This window comes from Siphateles boraxobius, unplaced genomic scaffold (genome assembly GCF_051911475.1).
Source record: "Siphateles boraxobius isolate OS27281-9 unplaced genomic scaffold, OSU_SipBor_1 6, whole genome shotgun sequence".
NCBI lineage: Eukaryota > Metazoa > Chordata > Actinopteri > Cypriniformes > Leuciscidae > Siphateles > Siphateles boraxobius.
In genome coordinates, this window is record NW_027509186.1 from 32,671,505 (window position 1) to 32,697,536 (window position 26,032).

Genomic DNA, 26,032 nt, shown 5'->3' on the forward strand with positions numbered 1-26,032 from the left:
CAGACGAATACAATCGGAGTTATATTAAAAAATGTCTTGGCTCTTCCAAGCTTGATAATGGGATTGAATGACTGTATGTCTTTGGAAGTCCATCAGAGCGCATCTATTCATGGATGAAGTGCTCCATGCATCCAATAAGGGCCTTCTGAAGTGAAGCAATGCGTTCGTGGAAGAAAAATATCCATATTTAAAACTTTATCGCCTAACATATCTAGCTTCCGACAGATGGCAGTACGCATTGACTTACGCCAAATGAGTAAAGCTTGAACTTGACACACAACGTAATGACGAACGCGGTTGCCCAGCCCAGATTGTTTGAACCGTGAGAGGCGTTGATTGCCGTCATTACATTGTGTGTAATAACCCCCGGAGACGGGTGGAACACTTCAATCATGAATAGATGCGCTTTAATGGACTTCCAAAGACATACAGCCATTCACTCCCATTATCAAGCTTGGAAGAGCCAGGACATTTTTTAACTCCGATTGTATTCATCTGAAAGAAGAATGTAATCTATGGCTTCAGGGTGATTTAAATCATGAGCTAATTTTCATTTTTGGGTGAACTATCCCTTTAACGGTAAGTTACAGGGAGTCATCTGTGAATTAAACAGGACAAACAAGTGTCGCTTTATCCCACAACAACAACACTTGGGCTGAATACGGCTCTCAAACAGAAAGTTCAAGTGATTCAAGGGTTCTTAAAAGACAGAGATCCAGGTCCTGTTTCACTGCAAATCCATAATTTGTAAACATATACCCCATCTAAGATATAACAGTGAAGTAATTATTACTATATTTTTTTACACTAATAGAAAAAAAGTTAAAGATAAAAAAAGAAAAGAAAATGCAGACAGCAGTGTTGTAGTCAAGACCAGTTAATTTGAGTCTAAGTCAGGGCTGGAGACCAGAAAAGAATTGAGTCCAAGTTGAGACCAAATGTCGATACCTAACCGGTTAATCTCGTTAAGTGAGCCAATAAGCATGCAGCATGATTGGCTGTGGCAGAAAAACACTAGTTTACGTTTGGCGATAAATCAATGTCAGTAAGAACCGAGTGCACAACTGATGCTGATAACAGATCTACACACGAGGAAACGGGAACTCACGAGCTCATTCAACATTCGCCATATTTACGCGGTTTCCCAAAGAGACGTGGCTGGCAAGTGAGGTTGTAGTGTGTGTGTGTAAGCTTCAACTGCAAGAAGTACTGGAGCGCGTCACAAATGTACCGAAACTCAGTGTATAGGATACTTGCCTCACAGACATGAGAATATGCCTATAGAGCTTAGAATATTTAGGTTTGTAAATATTTAAACAAACTACCAATTCTAAACAAATAGTTTGATTATGTAATCCAAATAAAAGGTGCATTTCTCTCTATAGGCACGCACATGTTCACTATACTGTAGAGATGACAAGTCATGAGCCAGCATCTTCATCTTCATTATTGCAGCCAACACAGACTCAGAAAACACTAGTTTATTAATAAACTATTAAAATGTCTACTTGCTATTTTTTTCCCGACACATTATAATCATTAGGCTAATTTTGCCAGTGCTTTATGTGTGCTGCTGAGTGTGAGGCATATATCCTGCCCCCCAGTAGCTTATATTTAATTCAATTCACATTTATTTAATATCATTTTTCACAATACATATTGTTCAAAGCAGCTTTACTGAAAATGCATGCGTCTAAATAACAATTTAGAGTGATCTGTTATCAGAGGTCACTGTCTGTAAGTAATGCATTTCAATTAAATTTTCATTCAGTTTCCATGTTAAACAGTGCATTAAGTTAAGGCAGATAAAAAGAGCTTATTGAAGTAAATACATGTTGTTAAATGATTAGGATACATAACAAACTTTACCATTGGTGTTTTTTTACAGACTCAAAATATGTGTAAAAAAGTCTGAAAAACTGAAAAGATTAAAAAAAAATTTTTTGAGGTAATGTTGTTGAAACGGATTTTATTTTTTCGAGAAAAAAAATTCATTCAGGAATCGGTATCGAAGTCCAAGTATCGATACTGGTATCGGAAAAAATTTCACAATACCCAGCCCTAGCCGATGTACACTCAGTGGATTTAGCCTCGGACTTGCACTGGAGGATCAAGACCAAAATCATTGAAATATGTTCTTAGACTAGGACTTGAGTATCAAGAGTTGGTGGTCTAATTTTTATTTAAGACTGGTCGTAACTTTTTTTTAAGTAAGTTAATTAAACGGGTAGATTGATCTAATTTGAATCCCCTTGGCTAACTGCTAGTTGGTCTGACTCAGTCTTAGTGACTGTATTTATGCAACTGGTCCCTGGTCTCTGTCTTGACTGACACAAATGAGCTGGCCTCGACTACAATACTTGTAGCCCCCTAAACCCTCAATCAGCCAGCAGCCATATCACCCTGTAGCCCAAGACTGGTTGCCCACTGAAGCTAAGCAGGGTTGAGCCTGGTTAGTACCTGGATGGGAGACCTCTTGGGAAAACCAGGTTGCTGCTGGAAGAGGTATTAGTGAGGCAAGCAGGAGGCGCTCACCCTGTGGTCTGTGTGGGTCCTAACGGCCCAGTATAGTGACGGGGACACTGTACTGTCAAAACGCACAGAGGTCCTGACTCTCTGTGGTCACAAAAAAATCCCAAATTTGCCCAGTGGCCACTGTCCATCATGGCCTCCTAATTATCCCTATATACTTATTGGCTTCATAACTCCATCTCCACCAATAAGCGAGTGTGTGGTGGGCGTTCTGGCGCTATATGGCTGCGTGGATCCTGCACATTGGTGGTGGTTGAGGAGAACCCCCCCTCTATGTAAGGAGCTTTGAGTGCCGAGATAAGCGCTACATAAAACATTTAATGAATTATTATTATTAACACTTGCATAGAGTGTCTGTTTTACTAAACAATCCCTTTTGCACAGTATTGTAGCACAAAAACAGCATTATCACCACAATCCATTTTAAATAGCTGCTAAATGCAATAAAATACTGGAGCATCAGTATTGTTAGTACATGTCATTAAGTTCTATGTAAACTAGGCTTATTATAGATGAGCTTTACTCACAAAACTTGGTGCTTTTTTACCTAAAACCACCTGCAGAATGCAAGCGTTACAGTCATGTCAGCAGTAATTCATCTAATGATAAAGAAAAGCATTTTAATCCAGTTGAGCAGTGTAGTCGAGCGCTTTTCAGTACTTTAAAAAGTCAGTGTCTGGATCGCAGTGGTGGAGTTCCAGAAAAGTACGCCAGATCATGTTTGTCGTCGCTCCAAAAACGTAACACTCTGAACCCATCCGCAAGATTGTGGCTGTATTGGCAGCACAAGCGGTTTGGGCGATTTTGTGCTGCTAATTGATTTCCCCATTCCTGCATGGGTCCAAAAACAGTGTGCACAAATATAAAGTGCTATCAGGGGCAAATCTACTGAGGTTGGTTTTAACACAAGTTGTTTACTCTTGTCCCCCACTTGGAATCAACAAGACTGCATCTTGCTTGTCTCTGCTTGGTTTTCCGACAGAACAACCTCATGTCCTCCCTCACTCCGTTACTTGCCAAAACATAGAGCACTGGGTCCACCACACTGTTCAGGCTGGATAGTGCAAGGGAGCAAGTGAAGGGTAAGTACATTGCTTGCTCAAAGATGCAGCTTTGTTTATCTCCCACAGAAAAGAAAGCGATGGACCGTACTATCAAGAGGATGTGGTACGGTGCAAAGCAGAAGGAGAAAATGCCAATGACTCCTATTGACAAAAGCCTGACTTTGCGCTTGCCTTGCTCATCCACCCCTGTACTTTGCTGCACCTTGGATGCGATCAAACAGTAGCAGACCGTGATGACCACCAGCGGCAAGAGGAAACCAATTCCGACCCGTATCAAGTTGAACATCGCGATGCGTTCTGTCATGGGGAAGGTCTCGTAGCATCTCTGGTCGTTGTCGTCCAGCGTATCTGGCAGCTTGTCCAGGTACAGCACCAAACAGTGCAAGGCCATGACAAAAATGTAGACCAGCCCACAGATGATCCAGGCGTAGCGCTGGCGGCGGAAGGCTCGGACTCGCAGAGGGAAGGTGATGGCCAGGCAGCGATCGATGGAGATCCAGCAGAGGATATAGATGCTGATGTACAGGTTGGAGTAGTACAAGAAGCCAGCCAGACTACAGAGTCCCTGGCCAAGGGTCCATTTGTGGTTGTTGCTTACATAATAGATCCACAGAGGCATTGTAAGGATGTAAAGGAGATCTGAGACAGACAGGCTGAGAAGGTAGATCCCTAGAACATTCTTTCTGCAGATCTGCTGAATTATGGGACCAATGGTGACCAGGATGAACAGTAGTCCCAGGATGAAGGCGATGATGTACATGGACATCAGCAGGGGACCTGCCGACGGGTTTGTGATCACACATGAGTTGCTTGCGTTGGGTGTTGCGTTCATCATAATCTGTGTGCACAAAGAAAGCTTAAATTGAATCAATTGGATAGTGCATTCTACATGCAATTAGTGATGGCAATTTCAAAACACTGCTTCATGAAGCTTTGAAACCTTTACAAATCTTTTGTTCCAAATCAATGATTCGGAGTGTGTATCAAACTGCCAGAGTCATGTGATTTCAGTAAACGAGGCTTCATTACGGCATAACTGTTTCTAAACATTTCGAAATTTCTATGGTTCACCGCTGGGGGCGATAATCTCTGTCAACCCATGAATCATGAGAAGTCACTGAGAACCAATGAACAAGTGTCTGTGGGTTTTCAAATTAACCAACAAAACAAACCCTGACAAGTGATAAAACAACATATAGACACTTGATAATCTTATTAGATGATTATATAATTGCATTTGAAAGATTTTACTTTAAAAATAAATAGCAAAAGGTGTTTTTATGCATGGTTGGCCCGGCTTTTCACCCGAGAGACGGGTGTCGGATTGTTTCGAAGCCTCGACAAAATGCAGCACATTTGCTTCAAACTGTAGCCTCGATCTGCCCACCACTACATGCAATGCTTCTAATTTTTGTATTACCAATTACAGCAAATTATACACATACTTTTTTATTATTTCTCTGAAAGTTACATTCTGACATATTTCTCTGAAGTTCAATCCTGTCAAAAAAATGAACTCAACCATCTGATAATCACATTGCTTTCAGAAAAATTTGAATCTTTTGATTATAGAATACATTGAGCTAAAACCACTGAAATGCACTAACTAATTTCTGCATCCGAAAATTCATTCTTTTAAAATTCTAATTAATGTAATTCTAATTCTACCTCCTTGAACCCTGTTTATAGTTCAAATTCATAAATTGAATCTGAATTCATTTGAATCTCAGTTCAATGGAAAATTGTGTTTAATACTGGTATAAATAGCAAAATTGATCACAGTCCTTGCATAATTTACTGTTGCACAGTTTAACTGTATTATTTGTTGTCAGACTTTTTTTTTAGTTTGCATGACAGATACTGATCCGTACTTTTAGTACGTGACATAGTGGTAAACCACTGACCTTTTAAGTTTTTTTTAGTTTTTTTTAGCTCATTTAACCATGATGTGGTTAACCTCGACTAGACGTTGTTGCTGTTTATTATTGATGCAGATGTTGTCATGGTGCACAATATAGTGATGTTTAAAAAGGTCCTTTCTGTAAGTAATCACTTTCAGGTGGTAATTTTAATTGCAATGACGGGGTGAAAAATGAATCTATTGAAAGGGTGACAGACTATATGTGATCATTAACTACTCATTCATAAATGAGATCATTAAATTGGTCATCAGGCACGTAACCAGAAATATTCTTAAAAATCCAAACTCTAATTGATGACAACAGAATTGCGGTTGCTGCAAGTTGCAGAATGTCTGTGGTTTCAGTGAGAACGGAACAACATATATGATCCTGTTTCTTCTTACTAAGTCAAGGTGCAATGTTTAACCAGCAAAAACAAACAGCAATGGTTTATTGAAAGTATGTCAGGATAACACGTATCCTGACAAGTATGTCAGGATCCACTGCAGTATGAATGTAAATGAAAATGAAATGTCTTTCACTCAAAATGGTTATACTACCAGGCATATTTGTTGCTTTATTTTGAAAGAGAAATTTCATACATCTATTTACACACTACAGTCCCCTAAAAATCAAGCTTCAGAAAGGGTTCCAAAGTCATTCTTATCAGAAATGACAACTTGCGGGAAGCCTGGTAATTAATTAAAAACACAATGGGTAACAAAATGTCATCCCCAGTACTAGCTGCATGTGCCATGATTATGATGGAGAATTAAACAAAACAGAAATATTACTCTGAAAATTATTGTACTCAATGGAGGTTTCATATATGCGTGGATATAAATACTCAAATATTGCACAAATATTACCCAGATATGATGAAAGTAATCTGTTAACTCTGGGAGCAGCATTCTTTCCTTGTCTGTTTGCTATATATTTTATGATATGTTGTTGATTTTAAAGGCAAAATCATTTTGAAAATGTCACACTTGGTGATAAACTTAATTTCACGGTTGGGTTGAGCAAATGTGTTCTTTTTTACCGGCAGGGAAAGAAAAATTTTGTAAAATGTGCCTGGACTGAGTGGGTTTATAATAGATTTAAGCCTCAACTCTGTTTTTTATAAAGGTTTCCAGACGCTTTTGCCTGCACAGATCTTTGACATCAATATTTGTCAGCAGAGCCTTTACATCTGTTCAAATGCTGCACACATGCCATGTATTTTCTCCGTTAATACAAGTGTTGAGCCATACACTTTGAATTATCTCTTAAAGATTCCATTCATATTGCATTTTAAAATGTCCATAAGGTTCATGTCTGTGCTGCTTAAATATTTTCACAGCTAAAGATTCATCACTACCTGCATGTCCCCTATATTCCCTTGAGTTCATCTTAAATGCTATTGCTCAGCTTGTTTTTAACATTTGGGCAGTCTTTTCACTTCCTGCCAGTCTCTGCTCGAATTCAATTTAAGATACTGTTGCCGACTTACACAGCTGCCGGTCTCCACATGAAAGGTTTGCAGCTCTTCAATTCGTGCTCTTCAGTGCAAGGGCAGTGAGAAAAGCACACAGCTCAACCACATAAAAAAAAAAAAAAAAACTTTTCACCTCTTCAGGACCTTATACACCAGGAAAAATCCTTATAGCTACACTTGCACTACTAATATCCTGTTATTGTAGATATCCTGATAGACAAGCATCACTACTAGTAGTGCTCATACTGATACTGATACTGATTATACCCTTAATCTTAAGTATTAAACTTTAATGCATAACTCATCTTGTTTCATTTCAGCTTCAGACATGAATAATACCTCAAATGAAGCGAACTGTTTGAAACACCAGATTCACTGTTTGGACTCCTGTTTTCGCTACTGACCGAATTCACAGACAAGGCTTAAGCCTATAGTCCCAGACTAAAATGCATATTTGAGCTATCTTATATTTAAGGAAATTGCACTGACATATCTTAAAATATCGTAGTGCAATTGTTTTGTCACAAGATGCACTCAAGTAATGTGTTTCTAAGGCATGTTTAAAAAAACGAATAAATGTCCTAATTTAACTAAAGCCTATTCCAGGCTTAATCTAAGCCCCGCCTGTGAAACCAGTGGTTTGTTGAGGAGAGGTCATAATAATCTAAATGTTCAGACCTGAACAAGTCAGTGGTGCAGTGGCGATTTTTTAAAGACTGCAAGGGAAGCTCGGCTTCCCCTATAATGTCAAAAAATGAATGGTCAAATGTGTACTATTGTGTTAACATTTTATTGACTAAAAATGCATTAGAACACGTTAATCTCGAAGACGAGTTGGTTCAAAATCAGCTACATAGCCTATAGCAGGTCGGCTGACTCGATTTCCTTCTCATTCATTGCCGGATTGTCACAGTGCATTTCCCTGTTGAAGCCGAGCGTCCATTGACTTCAATGGGGCAGCTTTGAACAGTTTTTTTCAGTGCTTCGAAACTTTACGGTCATTGGATAAATGCTGCGATTATGTCCCGCCCACGGACGCTCAGCTTCTCTGGGGAGAATGGAGAATTTCAGCGATTTTGTACAATAAAAGGTCGCTGACGTGGAAGCTATTCGAGCTCAGTCCCATCGCGGATTTTTTGTAATGTTACTCGAAAGACAAACTGCTGTAACCTATTTCTTGGTATTTGCTTGGCTAAATTGCTAGCCATCATACATTTCACAGTTTAACCTAATTCCCACATTTCATCCGTCGATGTCAGGTGCCTTTTTTGCATGTGTAAGTTGGTGTTTGGATCACGGCACATCTGTCTGGTTTCAGTTTTGTGTCGGGATTCGGACATTCATGCTCCGCGTGTTTGTTTTCTGTTGTAAGCGCACAGGATGAGCTTACGCTCGTTCTCGTGCATAACGTTCTGTCTTGTCGTGTGAACGTGCGGTTTCGTGTTCGCTCTGTTCACGTGCGTTTTGTGTAGCACGCGGTTCGTGTTTACATCGGCTGCGTGCTTTCATGTCATGTTTTGTGTGAACACGTGGCTTGTGATTTGTTTTACTGGCCATGTGCTTGTGTTTTTTGTCATGTTTGGTGTGAGCACATGGCTTGTCATGCGTTTCCTTGTGCCATGTGCTCTCCTGTCGATTGTGTCGACTCCCATCTTGTTACCTGATTATTGGTTAATTTGCCCAACCTGTCCTCCCTCGTTACCTGCCTTGTTTGCTCCCTATTTATTCTCCTTGTGCTGGTGGTGGTAATTTGCCAACCACCATTAAAAAAAAATCAGAAGATGAATTTTGTAGAATGTTTGTATTTTGTTTTATTTTATTATTAAAATAAAGCCCAACAACTCTGCACCTAAGTCTTCACTCCTTTTTCCATCCCCACACCAGTTGAGACAGTTGAGTTTAAAAAAAAAATGGGCTTCCCCTCTTTGAAAGACCAGCAGCCGCCACTGCAGTGGTGGGACGATGAGGTGGCCTCATTTGACATGGACCGCAGAGCAAACAACCACTCATCATGGGGCCAGTTTCTGCACAGGAAAGCAACTATACTTTCAGCTGCCTGTGCTAGTAATGCGATTTGTGTAATGTTAGTAGGCATGTGCTAAAAACATAAATGTGATGTCTAAAATAAAATATCATATAAACTGATCTAAATAATTGAAGGTACTTTAGGGACTTTTATTTCTTCCCCAAATGTCTTCTGCAATTTGTCACAAAAAAGCCCATATCTGAAAACGGCAGTGATCACAAATCAGATCTATAAGGAAAAGTAATTTCACCTTTTCTGTGTGTCTAGTGAAATCCCTTTCCTTGTGTGGCATCCATTTTATTTAAAAGAAAAAGGGGGGACAACGGTTCCAATTCCAACCTATACTTATACAGTAGTCAACATTTGAAGTGGATCAAAAAAGTTAATCAAAGTTGTCCTAAGACAAGAACAGAGTATTATTCAAAATCCATGTATAACTTTAATGAAAGGTTTTGATCCACTTCAAATGTTGACTACTGTATACATATTGTTAATACACATACTGGGATCTGAACCCATGTCCACTTGTAGGCCTACTGTAATTTAAAATGTATGCTTTATATATATATATATATCAAGTGGTTACAAGATTGACTTGATTATTTTATTTTTATTTTTTGCGTCTTGAGCCCAAATGAGCCATAACTGCTATAGGTACAAGTGCCTGGGGGAATGGGGGGAAATGGTGCATGACACCTCTTAAATTTAAGAGTCAATACATCATCAATCCTTCTCCCAAAACGTGCTTGTGTCTTACCCTGATTCACTATGGTAAGATATTTTATATATTTTAGATCTAGCAGAATGGTTTGCGGAAAATTGCCAGCTTTCTAAGAGAGTTAATTGTTAAAGATTATCTACTGTATAAGGCTCATTTCATAATGGTTGCTGTAGCGCTGTGCTGGAATTTATTTTCAAGTAAGTACCGTGTCTATTAATGTGTAAAGCTACAGCAGAGTCAGCTTGAGATCCTTTCCATCTAAACTGGTAAAATCCGAGATTGTCTTCTTATAGTGAGATGAGAGGGTCTGAATCTCTTACCATTGGAGAAAGCGTAATGGCTAACTTGAATCCTGTGAGGCACCTCAGTAGCAGTACCCGCCGTTCAAAGTTTTATGACAGTCAGTTACAGTTTACGTTTCTTGTGTTGGTCTTGTGAATAAATGTTCTAAATTCGGTGTTATATCGTGCGTGATGTTACATTGTTTGTGAAATGTGTTTTACCGCGGAAAAAAAGAGCGCAAATATCTCTATTAGCTGCAAAATACTAGTCACTGCAGGGCGCATAAAAGTAGTCAAAAAATCATTACAATACAAGTCTAACCTGGCAGCGAAAGAGAGAACACTTGATTTTTTATTTTAATTAAACAACATACAATATTTATAATAAAAAATTTCATTTTCTCTTTATTCATTGAAATGCATAATATCAGCATCATATACATGCATGCAGTCTTATCATAACTGGTAAAACCTAAACGCCAAAGAAAGAAAAAAGTATTTTTGACTTTGATATACAATATAATTCACCAAAAAAAAAAACAGCCTTTGGTCTCCTTTACTGCGTATTGTCACATAGCACCATTAGCATTAGCCGTTACGTTTTTTAGGCTAAAGGTTGCAGGCTTGCCTTCTAGTGGCTTTGGTTATATATATTAAGCCTAATAGAGAATGTTTTATGAGCAGTAGGATAACCATATTCATCCGCACAGTCATGCATAGCCGAAGCACAACCAAAACAACGTTCTTCCGCAAAATGCATAATGGGCATAGCATAGTGTAGTTTTAAGTGTGAACTGAATGTAATGTTTCCATATAATTGCCTGTTAATTGCAATTAAATGAAAGTGTATTATAGTTTAAATTTAGATTAAATGTGATTAAAAAGATTAAAAAGTGCTTTCTGGCCCACTTAAGTATAGGACTTAAGTACCATTTGTGTAATTTAATAATTGTATTGTCTTTTGAAATAGGCTAAATAAAGTATACTGTTGAATGACAAGAATTTTTGGTAAACTAAAATATACGTTAAGATCAGTTCAATTGAAACTTGTGTTTCTATAGTGTGCTTTTAGTATGTTAGTCAACATGACAAAATATTTTTTAAAGCACAACAAAATATGAATAAAACATATTTATTTAAAATGCACTTTAAAACAAAACATTTAATTTGACATTATTACAAAGTGCACTTTTTAAAACTGTATTCTGACAGTTATAAAAGGGTCATAAGTGTCTTAAAGTAAAAAAAAAATTATATTAAATTATCTGCAAGTAAAGGGTTTTTTTTAAAGAAAGAAAGAAGCCTCATATTTGGCTTCAAACAAAGACGTGTAAAACATTTAAGTTCCAACGAGCTTTTTAAAAATGCAGTGTATTCACAGACCTCGATCTACTTCGGGTAAGAGACCTTGAGATCTTAATGGCCTCCTAAATCTGTTTCCAATATCAAACACAGGCGTACTAACAGCATTAGCTGCTATAAAGATTGTCCTACCAGCAGTGCGTCACACTTGAATTCAATTCAGGTCTAACTGACCGACGGGTTTTAAGCAACGTGTGCACTTAACCCAACCCGAGCAAAACAGAGGAAAAATCAATAGCTGGTAACCTGAGCGCACACACAAAGGTTCAAAGAAGACTTTTAGAGGTAGAATTAGATTGAACCAGCAAAATACACAACAGTCCCCCATACAATACATTAAAAATTGAAAGCTGCATCAGACACAGCCTCAGCTCTGCAGCGAGTGAAGAGACTGAGTAGTCCTGAAGGTTAAGCGATGAAGAAGATTTGCTCTGATTCATTTGGTGTGAAGTCTATGCAAATTATACTGTCATTTCACAATATGTCGGGCTGTTTTGCTGAAAATAAGAAAACTTTTTTTTTTATGTCTGATTTACAACACTGACTAAGTGGGCAATGTGGTGTTCCCTTCAGAGATTACAAAATTGTGGTTGAAGTTAAGATCACGCATCACCAAACAGAAACTGCATATTAGACTGAATGAATATTATTTAGGCTATACTGTTGTTGGAATGTATAGCTTTAAAACTATTCAAGGACAACTCCCACCGAACAAATGCTGTGTAGCCTATCTCTGAATCTCTGATGCTTTTAAACTTCAAACATGACTATGGTTTCGGTTTTCCCTCATGAAAGTTTCCACTCTTCACACCAGAAATTACAAATATGGACACAGGCAAGAAATGAACCACAAAAGGGACTGTACCATAGAATCACAGATTTACTATAAAATCTTCCATTCCAAGAAAATCCCATAACAGATAAAGTGAGTAATGAATCACATGGTTTGATTGTGTTCTTACTGACTCCAGTCCCTTGTGGAAAATAATTACACTTAAGCATTTCTAAGAGTATGTATTACAGAAATAATATACTTTAAAATAATATATTTAGTGCAAATATAATGTCATTTTTCTGCACACGTAATTTCATGTTATTCAACTACAAATATAATTTTACAATTGCATTAAAATATATTTGCCTGAAATGTAATATCAAATAACACACTACCGTCAAAACGATGAAGTACTTTAAGTTCAGTCAACAAGAGCTACTAAAGTTTATTAAAGCATAGCCAACTTTTAAAATGTACTTTAAAGTGAACCTTTTAATTGAATTATAGCAAATTGCACTTACTGTAAGTGGACTTTTATTTCATTAATATTATATTATCGGCAGGGTTTTTTTTATATACTTTTAATATTTGAAGTTCACTACAAGTGCACATTCATTACAATCAAGTGCACTTCACACAGTTGCTGAAAAACATTAAAAACAGTTCACATTTAGTGTTCCCTTAAGGAACAGCTGTTTCACTGCATGTTTTTACTATCAAATTGCTTGTTTAATAAAGCCAAAGTCCATGACTCAAAAGTAATGCTGCAACGGTTTTTTTAAACATCTGTTAGGGATGTTCTAACAACTGTTTCGCTCTCAAAATGTTAGTGATGGTATTATTCAAAATCTGGGTATGTTATTTTCCTGGCTTTTGTCCAGAAAGTAAGGAAGGGACAACTCTGGATTCTTCAGTCAGCAGTTACTGTACAGTATTGATAAACACATAATCTACTTTAATGGAGAGTTCCTGTCCACTTCCTTTCCCTTAGCTTACATAATGTGTTTACACTGCTTTATTCTTGTTGTGCTACGGTAATTACAGGTTTAATGAGCGCCCCTGAGAGCTGTTGAGATTCAGGCTGGAGGTCTGGAAAGAAGAGTGGTGGGCTGGAGCTCCTGTCAGCCCCTCTGAATGGCATAATCGCTCCCTAACCAACTCCCATCCTGAGGCAAACACACACTGAATCTGCAGGAAAATGATGTAAGTGCAGGAAAAAAAACAACCTGTGCCTCCAGTGTCTTCACCATTTTCAATGTCAATGTTTTTGTCATTTCAGTTATAACTTCTATTAAAGGCACAGTATTTAAGTTCTGTCGCTAGAGGTCGCTTATTCAACAATAACAAAGGCGTAGCTTGATGACGCCGTGAATAAGCGTGGAATCATGGGAGGTGTCGTCTTCACCTCACCAGCCAATGAAAAGCAATCTGACGGGACTCAGGCAGAAATCGTGTTCATGGATTGGATGAGCTAATTATTAAAGTTTTATTAGCGTTACTGTGGTATGAAGCAGGGCGGGGCGACGAGAGACTTGGACGTTTTAGGTTGCTGTTTTTTTTTGCTGTGCTTATATGCCGCAGTCGTCCACTGCTGCTCCTTTTATTTGGTTGTCAATGCGTATTTTAAGATTAAAGTTACGTTCAACTTTGCCTCCTGCTTCCCTAAACTTGAATGTTGTTATAGTTGCGTTTGTTTTGCGAAGTTTTACTTGGTTAAAAAATCATTTGAGTGTGATAACTTATGTTATAACGTTATGTTTCTATGTTCGTTCGTGGCTGCTACGAGATGCTTGTTGCACACTGCAGTAAGCTAGATCGATATTAGAATATCATATTAATAAGAGCTGGGTGACTAGTGTTGATAAAGGCATGCAATTAATTTTAAATCATTGTATGGTGGAGAAAATTCTGTATTATAAAGCTCTTTCTGATTTTGATATGTTAGCCACTTGACAATGTAGTGTTATTTGTTCCCTTTCAGTCGATAACGTCGGACGTAGTCGACGCGACTGAAATGGGATCACGCTAGGGAGCCTATCATCTTCGAGTACTATTGAACGAGCCAATGTAATTGGCGTGCGTGATTCGCATCACACACTCCGCCCCCGCGGCGCGGGTATAAATACGGAAGTGGATGCACGCACTAGTTGCCTTTCGCTTCGGAGCCGATCGTTTGATGTCTCTGAGAGTGCTGTTGTCTACAACGAGCGAGTGTGTCGGTGTTCTTCAGGAAGACTCTCCCAGTGCTGGTGTTCTACAGCGCGAGTGCAGCGGTGATCGCGAGCTTTGAGCTCTCAACTGCTGTTTTAACAGCAACAAATTTCTAAATGTTTGTGTGTGTTGATGGCTGGTTAGAGGGCGGAAAAGTGAGTGCTTCACTGTTTCAGTTCTCTGTTCAGTGTTGCCGCGGTCATTTCCCTGTGTGCTCCGGCACTGGTGACGGTCCTATTTTCTGAAAGAACAACACGGGTGCGTTTGCGTCTTTTTCAAGATGTCATTCCGCCCGTGCGTTTCTGGGTGTGGTCGTTCCCTGTCTCTCTCTGATGGTCACAACTGTTGTGTCACGTGTTTGGCTTACAGCACGCTGAGACAGCTTTTGTGGACAGCTCATGTTTTCACTGTGGGAACATGACTGTCGCAGTGTTGAGGGCGAGACTCGCCTTCGTTCGCGGAGAGCGAGTCCCCATTACCATGCCCCACCCTCGGGTGCTGTGTGGGATGGGTGACCGGAGGATAGTGTTGGATGTCCCGCCCGGTAACCATTCCCTGTGGGCTCCTCACTCCTCCCTTCCACTGCAACCACTGGAGCCTCCTGTGTTGTCTGCTGGTCCATCTGTAATGGGTGGGCCAGCGGTTTCACTCGGGGCTCCCCTGGAGGACAGGACGCCGATTGCAGCATCAGAGGGTGAGCTGACTTCTGGAGATGATGACTCGGCTGCATTGTCTCCCTCCGGGAGTTCAATGTTGCCCGAGCCGGATCCAGAATTATCAGCTATGCTGAAACGGGCCGCCGAGGCTGCCGGGCTCGAGTGGAACCTCCACCGTGTCCCGTTCAGTCTCGGTTGGAATCTGGAGTTTGGTATCTTGGGGCGGGCCGCGCTGGTTCTCAGCTCGCCGCCCCAGTGCCTTTCTTTCCCGAAATGCATGGAGAGCTTATCAGGTGGTGAACAGCATCTTTCTCTGCCAGAAACTGCCTGAATAGCTTTTCCCCCTCATTACCCTTGATGGAGGAACGGTGAAGGGTTGCGAGGTGTCCCTCCATTGGAGCGGTCTGTCGACACAGGTGCACCTGTGTCCGGCGGCCGCTGCCTTTTGGGGGGATCCTCGTCTCCCCCCTAGGGCCTGTGAGTTTCGTCCGTTCCGACGGGCAGAGCTTACAAAGCCTGTGGGCAAGCCCCTTCCTCTTGCGTGCCATGGCGTTGCTGCAGGCTAGGGCACCCATGGCATGCACGAGGGTAATCCAGACCGTGCGCTCATAGGTGAGCACCGCACTGCATCCGACCTCACCCTCCGGGGTACGGGTGTCGTAGCGTGCGTGATCGGTCTGGCGATGTCCACCTTGGTGGTCCAGTAGCGCCTTCGTTGGCTCAGCCTGGTTGGTATGGGGGATGCGGACAAGGTTCGGTTCCTGGTCTCCCCAATTTCCCAGGTTGGGCTGGTCGGCGACGCGGTGGAGAACTGCATCAAACAGTTCTCTGCCGCTCAAGCGCAGACGGAGGTCATCCGGCACATCCTGCCCCGGTGGCCAGCTGCTGCCTCCACCCGCCGCCGGTGGCAGCTCCTCCGCCTGCTCGTCGCCGTGGGCGTTCTCCGGCCGCCGCTCCTGCTGGCCCTCCGCAGCAGCCTCCACCCAGGCCTCAGCAGGGAGCCGGCCGCAGTAGAGACGCCAAGCCCGCTCCAGGCGCTGCCAAGCCAGGTGGCAAGCGACAGCGAAAGCATTCCGGAGCGGGCCGCCCAGGAATGGATGAGATGCTCTTGGAGTGGCACGATCACTCCCTCTCCCCGGGTGAGGGCCGGGTGGAGCCTTTGTTTGTGTGTGTGTCTGTTCCGCCGCTGGCTCCCTAAAAAAAAAAAAAAAAAAAAAAGCGGAGCAAGCGGTACCCACACTTCAAAGAGAGAGCAATTTCATCTGTTCCTGGGTCCCAAGAGGGCCAGTCTGGCGGGTGTGACCCTGTATAGCCTTACACCCCTCAGCTCCCCCTTGGTCGCCAGCAGGCAGCTTGGTGCGTTCGAGGACCCGGTCATCCGCCTTCTCACGCGCCCCCTGCCGCTTGTGGAGACAGGTAAGTGTTGCACAGCACACTAACACCACTCTCTCTACTTTGCTGCCCCACCTCAGGCTCGGCTACCCCGCTCAAGTCAGTGATAGTCATCACATTAGGTGTTGAGCAGACGTGCTCCTGAAAATTCAGTGATATTCATCACACCGAGTGTTGAGCAGTGCTCCTGACTTGTGCGTGCTTATCTTATCCTGCTGGCGAAGGATTTGATATAGCCGCTCCTCCAGCCGGTACGAAGGCCAGTTGTAAACTCGTTCTTCGTGCTACTAGGTGGTGGGTCGTGACCATCTTGGCCCAAGATTGGTCTGCAGCTTTGACCTGAAAGACATGTGCTTCAGATCTCTACCTCCCGCACCGCAGGCCATCCTGTGTGTTGCGTCTAAGGGTGGAGTGTCAGTACAGTGTCCTTCCCCTCGACTGCTCCAGAGCCCGTTGGGTCTTCAGGTCAACTGGAAGAGAGTAATCTCGCCCACGGGCTGAGTATCTCTTTTCTAGTTTTGGAGAGGTCCTCGGTCCAACATGTCTCTCCAATGAGAATGTGTTCAGCTGGTGTTGAAGTGAGAAAGGGTCCCACTGAAAGAACTTTCAGAGGCTCCTGGGGTATATGGTAGTCGCAGCCTTTGGCTCCCTCCATATGTGACCGCTTCAGCGCTAGCTTCACGATCGAGTCCCGAGGTGACCGTGGCAGAGCAGCTCCCCCTTTGTGACTATAGTTCATCCCGGTCTGCTGCCAAACCCTCTTCAACAGAGCGGCCATGTACAAAGGGCGTGTTTTAACGGGGGCCTGGGCGACCCCCGACTACACGGGCATTCGTGCCTCGAGTTGTTAGACATTGCGACCGTTGCGCAAGCTTCCCCTGCATGTCACAAACTCACCCGTCACCTCCTCCTTGGAGTCAGACGCTTCTGAGGGCGCCTTATTCCACTCCTCCCGCTTACTCAATCGTGCCGCCATCGAGCCTCACGACAGTTATAGCCAGGGCAAGTGGAGACTCCATCCCCTGGGTCCGGCTGGGTCATGACCATTCCGGGGCCGCTCAGTTGCCCCCCCGGTTTTATTTTTCCGCCAGTGTTTGGGTAAACCGAGCGGACTACCCTTGGACAAACACTGGGACTCAGCGGCCCCAGGGGCCCGCAGAAATGCGTTTAACCCCAGTGAGCCTTCTAAAAGTGACTGCGACTCATGGTCGCCTTGCGCCTGCAAGTCAGTGAAATCATCACTCTTCATGTTGAGCAGATTTGCTCCTGAAACTCAGTGAAGTTCATCGCACTCTGTGTTGAGCAGCAATGCTCCTGTAGCTCAGTGAGTCCATCACAGGTAGCTCAGTGAATTCATCACACGCAGTGCTGAGCAGAAATGCTCCTGGTGCTCAGTGAAGTTCCTCGCACTCAAGTGTTGAGCAGAAATGCTCCTGAAGCTCAGTGAGTTTATCACACTCAGGTGTTGAGCAGTAATGCTCCTGAAGCTCAGTGAACTTGTCACACTCAAGTGCTGAGCAGAAATGCTCCTGTCGCTCAGTGAGGTTCTTCGTACTCAAGTGTTGAGCAGAAATGCTCCTGAAGCTCGGTGAGTTTATCACACTCAGGTGTTGAGCAGGAATGCTCCTGAAGCTCAGTGAACTTGTCACACCCAAGTGCTGAGCAGAAAATGCTCCTGAAGCCCAGTGATCTTCACATGTTGTGTTGAGCAATGCTCCTGTCTTTTGCGCCCGTCACTTGCACCTACGTGCCATGTCAGTAGAGGAACAGGTCTTCATAGTTGCCCCTCATTGGCCCAACTAGACCTGGTTCCCTTCAACAGCCTTCCTGACTTCCCCTGGAAACTCTTTCGGGGACGGGGCACGATGGCACACGCATTCTTCCCCCGGAGATTCCGGGCGGTCTTACATCTGAACGCGGAGGTTCAGGTGGCTATCACAAGAACATGTGTTAGTTACCATCACTTCTGCGAGCACCCCCTAGAATTGGGTAGCGTGCTTACGCCTTTAGAAGTGGAACCTAGTCGTTGAGTGCGTCTTCTCCCCTGAGGAGATCCTGAAAGCTTTCGATCACTTCAGTGCTCTCTTTCCTGCAAAATGGGTTGCAGTAGGCTGTTTTCCTAAATCACCCTCAAAATGATGTTGCCTCGGTGTTTAAACGACGCTCATCGTGTTGCAGAAGTATGCAGAAGCACGTTCTGATCGTCAGGTTCCTGAGGAGCAAGGTCTTGTAAATCCTTGTGTCCCTCTTTATCCTCTTGGGCCTTGTCCCTGGTGCGACTGCACTGCAGAGACCGCCCCTGAGCCACTGCAGGTAGTGAGTTAAAAATTCTGTTATATCAGTTCTCCTGCTCGCGTGGTCTCTACTAGAGGGTAGGGACTTGCTCGCTTTCGGTCAACGTATTGTGCCTGGAGTCTGGGCCGGCTAACTCTCACAAGCTGAGACCCCGGCTCGGATTGTGCCCAAGGTTCCTACCTCTCCCGTAATAGGAGCAGGTGGTGAGCCTGCAAGCGCTGCCCTGGAGGAGGCAGATCCAGCCCTGGCTTCTCTGTCCGATTCGCTTGGACGTGTACAGAATGCAAGTCATAGACCTCAGACCAGCTCTTCAAATATCTGTTGGAATTCAGCAGAGAGGGAAGGCTGTTTCCATGCAAAGTTGCACTTAGTGCTTGCCTTCATTTCGGCAAAGATCCGAGATGCAACATGTCCACTTAGGTGTTGAGCTCCTCTATGATGAGTGTAAAGTGCTCCGCCTGGGCGTTGACGATATACTTTGCTAAACAGATTCTAGAGTTGGGGGCTGGACGACACCTAGTTGAACCGCTGCTTCCCGTGGGCTCCCTTCTCATGAAGCCAGTTTCACCGTGAGCCCGGTTCAAGTGTCGGCTTGCGGCGCCATTCCCCTCCTATGGACTGGATACGTGCGCCTTTCTACTCCAGTTGAGTTCCCTTAAAATTGAACCCTGTTGAGTTCCTCCACACCCCTCCGACGTCGGACGTGCGGAACGTCTGGTGTTAGGCCTACCACTCGTAAGCAGTGTGGAACCTGTGTTAGGCTGGGTCCATATGTTGCGGTCCCTTCGGTGACCCCATATGTGTATTCTTCCACGATACGGCTCCCTGCGGTGAGCCCGTGTCTTCCCTCGGCAGAGTCTCTCTGCCGTCACTGTCCGGTGTGTCTCCCCCCGTCTTAGGCTGGAGCCACCCCAGTGACATTCCATATGTTAGACTGCCCGGTTTCCGCCCAGTTCATATGTGTATTCTCCACATTTCCTCCCTCGGGTTGGATGTGGCTTCCGCAGCGTCCCTTCCTTCCAACGTACGGGGAACGCTTTCCCAGTGGTCCTGTAGGAACAGCAGTGACTTCCCTGGCCTAAGCCCTGTCCTTCCCCGCCTTAAGTTTGCGGGGGCATCAGGAGGCTTTGGTTTAGGCACTGGAAGGTGGCAGCGTTAGTGGCGTGTTCAATGGTAGATCCCATTTCAGTCGCGTCGACTACGTCCGACGTTATCGACTGAAAGGGAACGTCCTGGTTGCGTATGCAACCCACCGTTCCCTGAAGGAGGGAACGGAGGACGTAGTCCCCTTGCCACTACCGCTGGACCACCGCTGACCCCGGGTTACTCTCGGCTCCTCAGCGAAAAGCAACTAGTGCGTGCATCCACTTCCGTATTTATACCCGCGCCGCGGGGGCGGAGTGTGTGATGCGAATCACGCACGCCAATTACATTGGCTCGTTCAATAGTACTCGAAGATGATAGGCTCCCTAGCGTGATCCCATTTCAGTCGCGTCGACTACGTCCTCCGTTCCCTCCTTCAGGGAACGGTGGGTTGCATACGCAACCAGGACGTTACTCTTAAACATGTTACTCGCGGTAAATCAAGAAAACAAGAGATTCAAACAATAAGACTAACCGTGTTAAAGCACATAATGTATTAAAACGTCTCTCTCACGGTTTCTGTGGAAGTAAAACCAGAAATCGAGGGTATGGGACAGGGGACATTACTGGTTAAAATAGCTGATTTCACTAAATTTAAACATGTTGGAAACATTTGGGATAATGTAAGTACACAAGTCAACAAAATATATAACATTGTTCTAGTGGTTTTTGGATATTTTAGTCCACAAATCTTACATAATGTGCCTTTAAATCAATGCATAGATGTATGACCCAAAACACGACCATGGGTCATGCAATAAGGAGATTGTTGATCACACATAAAAACTTTTTTTTCTTTTAACCATGTTAAGCACTTTATATTTAAAAACCTATTGGGGTTTGGAATTGTGCACTCCACTCATGCTACAAAATGGGTGCCATTTGTGTTTTCCAAGGATGCACTTTTTTGGAAAATATGGAAATAGCATTTTGTCTTTATTCATTCTACATATATGATGGTCACAAATTTGGTTAGATCAACAACAAAAAAGTTCATTTCTTGAAAGGATGATGATGTTATGGTGAAAGTTTAAAAATTTGATTATTAATATGATAACAGGGTTGTTGACACAGTTTTCATTTTTCTTTTCTGAAGATGCACATTTTTATATAATAATACAGAGTTGACACAGAGCCTGGAGACACAACTTTAAGGCTTTTTAATAATACATTACACATACATTAAAAGACTTTAAATTATGTCTCCAAACTGTGTATCAACCGTTACCATCATATTTTGTCCCCTTTCCAGTACTGTTCCATTGATGACTGATAAGAAACTCTTTAAAGAACTCTTCAAAGATAAGAGAAATGACAACCCTGTTACCGCATGATTTTGTAACTGACAAATGAAAGTAGTTATTTATAGAAACATCAGCATTGAATACAAAGACACACCTCGTAGTTTAGTGATATCATAAGATCAAAATAACGGTCAACAATATAACCTTTTTGAAGGTATATTTATCTCCCAAAATTTAGCAAGTTAGCTTGCTTTGCCATAATGCAATTTATTAAATTAAACACTGTTTTTTGTATGATAGAATTTACAAAAATGTACTTTCAAATCTCTTTATCAAGTGGGACCCCAAGCAATTTTGCATTTAAAAGACGTCTAATAGCCGTCCAAACACAGGCCTGACATCTAGGCTAAAACAAGGCAAAAATTGGGCTGTCGGTAAAAATATTAAAAGACGTCTAACCATAGCCCAAGAATAGACTAGTCATCAACGCATAGGCGACGCATAAAACATGTCAAAGAAATGAAACCAAACACGTTGTAATCTCTGTTGGCTTTGCTTACATAATGGAATATCATACACTGCAAGTTATTTTGACGTTACCAAAGTCAAGGTTATTTTGTCTAGAAGTGGGTTACTCATAGCCGGACTATATCGGGCCTATAGTTAACCGAGACGGTAAAATGAACAGCTATTGCTTGCTGGCATCCAAGTGTTGTAAACATTTTAAGTTACTAGGATCAAGTCTCTGACAACTGCATTGGTAGAGTTACTATCTATAGCAGAGGAAACAAGCAAGCATGTCCACCCTCTGATTTGATCTCATTTATACAAACACACGCTCATTCTCCATTACAATTTCTTGTATTGAAACCAGCCCAGAAAAATGAGAGAATCTCACCTGCAAATCAACACAACGAATGATAAAATGTTCTCCACCAGTTCCACCAAATCTCAGCAGTGTAACTTTAAAACCTCAGCCCCAAAACCTCCTCAAGTCCAGCCGCAGTCCCGTGTGACCTCAGAGAAAAGATTTTCTCAGACATGAAGAGGGTATCATGCACTTCAATAACGCTTGCTGCCCGGAGATGATCAAAAGTGACCCTGTGAGAGCAGGTCCGGCCGCTGCACTTCGCGCTGAGTGGATGGAGAAGAGATGAATTGAGAGGGAGAAAGGGGAGGAGAGATACAATCTTTCTCATAGATGTATGTCTGCAGGAAGACGTTAGGCTAGGGCTTGTGGTTTTTTTTGGAGCTGCATGTGATGGAGATAGAAGGAACCACAATTAGTAAAAGCTTTTTCCAGACACGCCAGTGAACAGCAGAAGATGACACACTTCCATTGTATAGGTACAGTCTACTTCAGACATCTGCCGCAACTTCCTGTTTAATGAAAACAGAAACTACAGACTTTTTTTTAGGGTTTTTTTTTTTACGTGCTCTCTGCGCTTGCCATAGCGGCTGTAATGGAATAAAACCATAATTTGCATTATGTGCGATCAGTATTTTTTTCCTGATTTTAGACGCCTCCGCATGTATAACCTTACCAGAATCAAAGCTTAATTAAAGTATCTTTTTCTAAGACATGCTTCTGAAACAAAATGTTCTCTTAAACCAAACCACCTACTGTTTCTCGGTCTGAGGTATTCTGGTAAATCTGAGACTTCATGTAAGTTAAACATATATAAACCTAATATTCTCTTAACTCTTAATGTTCCACCAGGAAATGTGAAGCAGTTCACCTACAGTATATTTGATAAAAGAAGGTGTTTTGACCTTTCATTGAATCCATTATTGACTTCAACTGAGCCAGTAATGGGAAGAATTGAGACTCATGTTTAATGGAGTTTCATGCAGTTTGTACTTATTACAGTATTACTTTGGTTTGTGTGCTTCTTGTTTCTGCTGGTTTGCGTTTTCATTCATTTCACAAACTGATTTCTACAGTGCGGTTTCTGGATTACTTCATACATTTGGTGTTCCTCTAAAACTGCCTGGGAAAATATGAAACTTTCCATTTGATGGGTTTAACTTTAAGGAAACAATAACTTTAATAGATATGAAACAATATAATGTTTAAAATATTTTCCATTGTAAGTGGAACTCAAAGATTTTTCCTTTTTATAAATTGAGGAACAAGCTGAAATTATTTTCTATGTCAACAGATGCTGTCAATAAACCATAAACCGTATTGAACACGTTCTCCATGTATTTTTATGTTTATCATTCTGCCCTTTCGTCTGAGAATCAATCAGGAAAAGCGGATAAAAAAAGAATTCAACACGACTCAAACATCACGATTCAAGAAGATTCATTTAAACAGATTTATGTATCACCATGTTTATTATATCTGCTGGAAATGCTCCGACATTCCCTTCCACAAACTACATAATTTTCTAAGGTTACATGTGTACAAAACAGTCCTTCATAGCAAGAAGTTTCAAGCAAACCTAATTCTCAGGGACGTGCAGCCTAATGCTCAGGTCTAGGGTCAGTTAGGAGTAATAATACAGCCTCAGTACAGCTCCACTAGTGAAGATCAGTTGAACCAGCCCGTTGCTGATCTGAGAACAGTCTAGGAAGTCTTAGTGCACTCTTTGTGATAAGGCTGGATGGCAGCCCTTATCAGTCCTCATAAGATAACGTCCATTCTCAGAGGGGACATTACCCGCACCTGCAGGCCAAACTGACGACAAGATACTGGAAAACACCAGTAATGTTTATTCTCAGTAATATGTAAAAAAGAAGTGGATCTGAAACTAAAAATCACAGGATGCAAAACGAAAAAAAGAAAAAAAAAATCCAACCATTAAATAGATGGGTATTTCTCTCGACATTTCGTATCATGACGAATATCTTGAATGCTAAGACAACGTCAGACCTGGGGATTCATAGCTTGATGTCATTCTGTCGTGTATGAACTACAGATGGGTCACGATAGTCAATTAGTTGATTAGTGAGGTTGACTAACTCATTTTTTATCATGCTAACTGTGTGCTGTATTTTAGTGGTTAAGTTGTGGGTCACACACAGCTCACACACACTTTCAAACCAAACAGCTTTCTGTTGTTTGCGTAACCAACTTAAGCATGTGTGAAATCTGCTTGGGGGACTTTGCAATCCTCATCCGAAACTCCCCGTCACTCAGAAACCTAATGAAATTACTGGATTTCACCCCTGCCATTTTTCGGAGCGCCTTTAAATGTAACCGCACCTTTAGACAGTTTAGACCATAAAAAAAACATCTCATAATTTTTCGCATTCAAAGCACCGCAGTCAGAAAATACACATATTCAGAGGAAAGTCTCTGTCCGTTGTGTCACATCTCGCAACGTCCTCCAACAAGTGTTGAGCTTTAAAATACTGTATTGACTTATACATTTTATAAACAAGATCATGAAAATGTGCGGTCACATGAGCGAAAAAGGTCCATTGTCTGTTGTCAATAGTGTAGCAATGTGTCGTCAGAGCCGATAGCCTCATGGGCAGCGCTCCAACATACAGGGGTGCATTTCCCAATAAACAGCGTGCCTCACTGCTTAACCACCATGATATGATGCATCACGAAAATGTGCTAAACAGAGGTAAATGTGACCGCACCTTAAGAAAGACCTCATAATGCGACAGGCCAACCCAAAACCAGCCTAATTAAATTGGCCGACGTATCGATTCTTTCAAAAATGACGTTTTACAGCCGGGATCCAAACAGTTATTTTTCGACCTTAATATGTGCGTCTCAGAAACAAGTCATCGCCAGTCCTCTGGCTGAAGGAGGTCAGAGTTCTGAGGGCCTGCAGTTGGCCACCAGAGACACACGAAGCTACGCTTTCATACAGAGGGCTACATGACTACCTCCATCATACGCTCGTGGTGCACTAAAAGTCGCTAAAGTTCTGGCAGGTTCTCTTCATTCCTCTCGTCCGTCAGCTCGGTGTCTTTCTTCAAAGGATGCTGACACGCTCTGTCAGCCCCTGCATATCAGCGTCCTCGGCGCCCTCCTCGTCGTCGTCAGACGCAGGTGGCGGGGGCACCAGGTGAGGGGGGTAGGGCAGCGTGTGATTATGGGCGTACTGCTGCCAGCGGCTGTCATCGCTCTCGTGGGTTATGTAACGCTCCCCAAGCTTTGACTCCAGCTCTCGGAGGTCCAACCAGGCTTGGTAATCCTGAAAGAGTGGACAGGGGCATTGGGAGGTTGAGAGAGAAAGAGAGAGAGCAAATCATTGTAGACAGAAGGACGCCACTGCTAATCATGATCCATTTTGTTTTGCGTTGTCTAAAAGTGCTTTACTTAGGGGCTTATCTGTCCATAATGTAATTTGCTCCTCCAAACATAAAACAATAAATTTTGTCATCTCAGGGGTTGTTTTTCACAGTTGTCTTTCCTCCTGCCTTTAACATAATTATGAACCTATTTTCAATTATTTGTGTGAATATAATAGCCTTCTCCTTGTCTCCTTATCCTTGAATCATTAATATTTAATTTAGAAATTATCATTTTAACAGTATTTACAGTAATATAATACTATATAATGTAATCTAATAATATTTCACATGGCTCTCTGGAATACTTGATCTTGATTGGTCACTACAATCATCAGTGATGTATTTCTGAAAAATGACCATTGTCCATAGCAACAATAATTATAATTCTGTAATTTATGGGAAATATTTGTTTAATATCAATTTGACAACTGAAAACCAACATTTGATCTCATATTTGCTACAAGAGTAGATAGAGTGATGCCTTAATCTGTAACCTGGTTACCTTCAAACCTGTTACTCATTTTTTTTAATCAGTAACTTTAAACTGAAGGATTCCATTAAAATGTAATCAGATGTTTTTCTTCTTGTTTACAGCGAAAAAAGAATGAAGCAAGTTTTTTAAACTGTATTAAGACACGTCTTAAATTTTAGCAACAGGGCTGAAAAACGTCCAAACCTCATATAAAATAATT

General features: G+C 42.2%; 2 protein-coding genes and 1 pseudogene across 3 annotated transcripts in view; 1 reads left to right on the forward strand and 2 right to left on the reverse strand.

Annotated features, from left to right (window-relative positions):
* The first annotated feature begins 2,385 nt into the window (after window positions 1–2,385).
* LOC143716784 (5S ribosomal RNA) lies at window positions 2,386–2,502 on the forward strand (annotated as a pseudogene).
* Window positions 2,503–2,860: 358 nt separating this feature from the next.
* On the reverse strand, window positions 2,861–22,234 carry gpr184 (G protein-coupled receptor 184). The gene is made up of 2 exons (XM_077208960.1): window positions 21,979–22,234; window positions 2,861–4,434 (listed from the first exon to the last, which is right to left on the reverse strand). Exon 2 carries the CDS (start codon window positions 4,429–4,431, stop codon window positions 3,433–3,435), a length of 999 nt encoding a protein of 332 aa, XP_077065075.1. The 5' UTR covers window positions 4,432–4,434; window positions 21,979–22,234; the 3' UTR covers window positions 2,861–3,432.
* A 1,167-nt stretch (window positions 22,235–23,401) lies between these two features.
* Window positions 23,402–26,032, reverse strand: part of prkd2 (protein kinase D2) — a 43,376-nt gene continuing 40,745 nt past the window's right edge. For both annotated transcript variants that reach the window (XM_077208954.1, XM_077208955.1), the window contains one exon: window positions 23,402–25,240. In XM_077208954.1, the coding sequence (XP_077065069.1) occupies window positions 25,019–25,240 (222 nt within the window). In that variant the 3' untranslated portion in view covers window positions 23,402–25,018. The remainder of the gene's footprint in view (window positions 25,241–26,032) is intronic.

Excerpts from the sequence above, each read along its gene's own strand:
- gpr184 (XM_077208960.1), bottom strand. The coding sequence starts at position 4,431 with ATGATGAACGCAACACCCAACGCAAGCAACTCATGTGTGATCACAAAC.